The 3,552-nt window shown below is 44.5% G+C and overlaps 1 protein-coding gene across 1 annotated transcript; it reads right to left on the bottom strand.

Moving 5' to 3' along the window:
- Positions 1-61: 61 nt before the first annotated feature.
- On the bottom strand, positions 62-3,153 carry AK88_01537 (uncharacterized protein; the record flags this gene model as incomplete). Its single annotated transcript, XM_012479172.1, has 2 exons — positions 62-70; positions 136-3,153. 2 exons carry the CDS (start codon positions 3,151-3,153, stop codon positions 62-64), a joined length of 3,027 nt encoding a protein of 1,008 aa, XP_012334595.1.
- Positions 3,154-3,552: the final 399 nt, after the last annotated feature.

The following is a 3,552-nucleotide window of genomic DNA, read 5'->3' as shown; positions in this document are numbered from 1 at the left end:
GTGATTGTACGTACCATTGTGGGTGTGATTGTACGTACCATTGTAGGCGTGATCATATGCATCATTGTAGCTGTGGGGTGGAGGGGGAGACCGCAGCTTGTGCTCATTGTGCCCTCCATACGCCGCATGCGTCACGTCTCTCTCGTGCTGCCTTCCTTCAGAGGCGAGGTGAACGCTTTCATTAAATCGCAGCTTGTCCTTGTACTTCCTACGCTTATACATTTGTTTTGCATCTAAATGTTTTAGAAGAATGGTGAGAATAATTTTCTGGTTTGTGTCTACCCTACAGCTAGCTGGTCCATAAGTGAATTCCTCATCTTGGAGGAGGTCGCCGAAGGGAAAGGGTCTCTCCATATCGTTTGTCCACTGGTACAAATTGGTGTAACCATTTTTCACACACATTATGCTCGCACCCCCTGCTGTACTTGTTGGTATGTCTCCCCCCCCATGCAATAAGGTACTGTATTGATCTTCAAAATGATCGAGCTGAACATGCTGAGATGCGATTTCTTCTAACAAAATGGGTATGTAATTGGAGTAATGGTTGTGATGATCAGATGGAAGGAATGAACTGGCCATGTGCAGAAGAGCATTCATATGTAATTCATTTTTATAAAAAGGAGAGTAATTTAACTTTAGAAGCATCTTTACCAATTTGACATTGCCGAACGATGCAGCAATGGAGAGTGCATTTAGTCCATTACCAGCGTACTGCATATTTTTAAACAATTTGAATATGTGAGACACATATTTTTCTTTTTTATAATCGAGGTCATCACATTGGCATGCCATGTAGATTGGGTAGAATGGATCCTCCTTCATTATTTTTTTAATTTTCTTTTGCGATTCATTTTTTTTTTGTGTCACATGATGATAAAACTTACTAAACTGTTCCCTGTTGCTAATGCAAAATTGTATTTCGTTGTAGGGACTGTACACGTTGAAGCAGGTGGCATAGGTCCTCATCTGTTGAATTAGCGTGATGGTTAGGGTTGAATTATATCCTGTTATCACCACTGAATTCCATATAGATGCAAAAATGGGTTCTATCACAGATTCTGCATCTATACTATACCCTGTCTTCATGTACAACTTGCATTGATTCGAATAGTTGAAAGTGTAATGAGCCAGATGTGCATACAGGTGAACTTTTTCCAGTGAGCACACAGGAAGAACATTCTCCGCTGCTATTACTGCTTTACGTAAAAAGATTAGGGACTCATGCAATGCTCGATTAGGATCTTGTCTCATTAAACCTGCTAGTAACGTGTATACATTAAATAGGATGTGATGGTTCGGGTGCAATAGGTACTGTACCTCGTTGTGTATTTGTAAAAGTTTCTTCTTTGCTTGAATTATGTCCCCTTGCATATATTTCATCTCCGCTTCTTCGTACTGGGCGTAAATACTTTTCTCTAGGCGAACGCACCTCTTGTTCCCCTGGAGGGACACCTTCCCGCAGTTTGAGCACAACCATCGTTCTGGTTGTCCCTCCAATTTGCGTCTCACTTCCTTCACCCTACCTTCTGCACCATCCTCTACCTTTCCTTCACTAATGACATCTCCCTTACCACGCTTCCTATCCTCTTCTTCCCCCTCGATATTGAGCGCCTCAATCAGCGCCTCTGTCTTCATGGGGTAGATATAGCCGATAATGCACCTTGGGCACTTCATACTTCTAAGGTGCAAATTATTTTCGGTTGAGTCGGTGCACCTAATGCACCCACAACTAAAAATACGAGCCATTCCTCGAAAGCTCTTTCTAACACTAAGGGGTAGATAGGGGTCGGACAAAATACTTATGCACAGTTTGCCTCCTTGAGGGATGTTACATATGGACCTCACTGTTAGAATTCCCCCTTCATCATAGTGGAAGGAGCAGGTAGGAACACAGCTGTGATGAAGTTTAGTGACTTCAGGAGAGAACACTAAACCGAATGTGGTTTCAGGGTTCGCTTGCTTAATAATTGAAGACGGAGAGTAATACTTAATGGAGAGGGAGTATTGCCACACGATTAACATAAATTCCACAAGCTCCTTCTGCTTCAAGTGAAGGTAAAAGGAAGAAGGAAATTCTAATATTATCCTATTAGCTAATGTGTTAAATGAATTGAATATCTCCACTTGGTTGTCTCTAACAACTTCATAAAAAGATTTATTCAAGAAGAGGTCGTGTAGAATATGTTGCTCCTTGTCCTTGTACTCCTTGTCAATTCTTAATTTGATCAGCACACGAAATATATGAAGTACAAGGTGCAGCATTAGGTTTGCTTCCTTAGCAGCAGCGCAGATGGTAGCAAGGATAGGACACTCTTCCTTGTGCACCTTCATATTATTAGCAAAGCAGTTCCAGCTGCAAAAAATGTATTTGCATGTGTGTGGGTTCACTGGACATTGGTAACACTTGCTCGACAAATTTCTTTCCCTCAGGCAGTGGTAACAGGTTGGGTAGACGTAGCTGTCGCAGAAGATTTGCTGGGTTAGTATTAGTGGCTTGACTTGAAGGACCACATCTCCTGGCTCCATGTCCCTCTTGGCCAGCACCACGAGCTGCTTGACGGGGTGCAGAGGGGTCCTGATGCCCCTGGCGGACCGCTCTCCGGCGAGGTCACTTCCATCGCTTCTACCACTGCTATCACCGCTGCTTTCAACGTCGCTACCACGGCTGCTTCCTCCCCTGCCTTCACCGCTCAAATGTAACCCCCCCGCCAAGGGTAATGGCAAGGGCAGTTCCTTCCGCCTCTCCTGGTAGCAAATCCTCTCCTTGTACTTGTTGGGGATCCTTGCCTCCTTTCTCACCTGGCGCTCCTCACACAGCCTGAGCAAGCTCACCAGCTTATCATTTTTCTGGTCCAGGTACAAGGCAGCATAAAGTAGGTTTAGAGCAGACTTGTAGTCCCCTATCTTCAAGTAAAACTTACTGAAGAGCTCGTATGCAAGGATACTCTTAGGGTTCCTCTCGAGGAAACTCGTCACCAAAGCGGACATCACTTCCTTGTCGTTTCGTTCGTGCAACTTTGGCAACTCATTTATAATTTCGTTCAGCTCGTCTTTATCATTCTGCGTTGGTCTGTTGCTCTTTTGCGTGTATCCATCCTTCCGGCGCCGCAGCGCGCGCTTCTCCACGTCTTGGAGGAGGGACACGCGCAGCATGGCGGTGGGAGTGGATTGCTGGTGTGTTAAGAAGCTTCTTCCGTAGTGACCCGCACTGCCGTTTTTTTCTACCACAGGGGGGGGGAGAAGCCTCTTTATCTGTATGCTGCCCCCACACAACGCGGCATCCCACAATACGACAATGGATTAGCCTCAGATGGGGGAAAAAAAAAAAAAGTGTCTCCCCCACCCGCCTGTTGTCACCAGACACGTGTCTAATTATTTCCTCGTGTATGCTTATCACTATGCGTCAGCATGCGGACATATGTTTACATGTACACGTTTACTTTATTTTATTTTTTCCTTTGGGTCACCCGAGTTGCTTCTCAAACGGACAGCATAATTCCACATGCGCCAATACAAAAAGGAGTGAAAAAGGAAAAAAAAAAAAAAAAAAAA

This window comes from Plasmodium fragile (assembly GCF_000956335.1).
Source record: "Plasmodium fragile strain nilgiri unplaced genomic scaffold supercont1.13, whole genome shotgun sequence".
Taxonomy (NCBI): domain Eukaryota; phylum Apicomplexa; class Aconoidasida; order Haemosporida; family Plasmodiidae; genus Plasmodium; species Plasmodium fragile.
The sequence above is the reverse complement of the archived record's forward strand: the minus strand, read 5'-3'. Positions and strand labels throughout refer to the sequence as shown.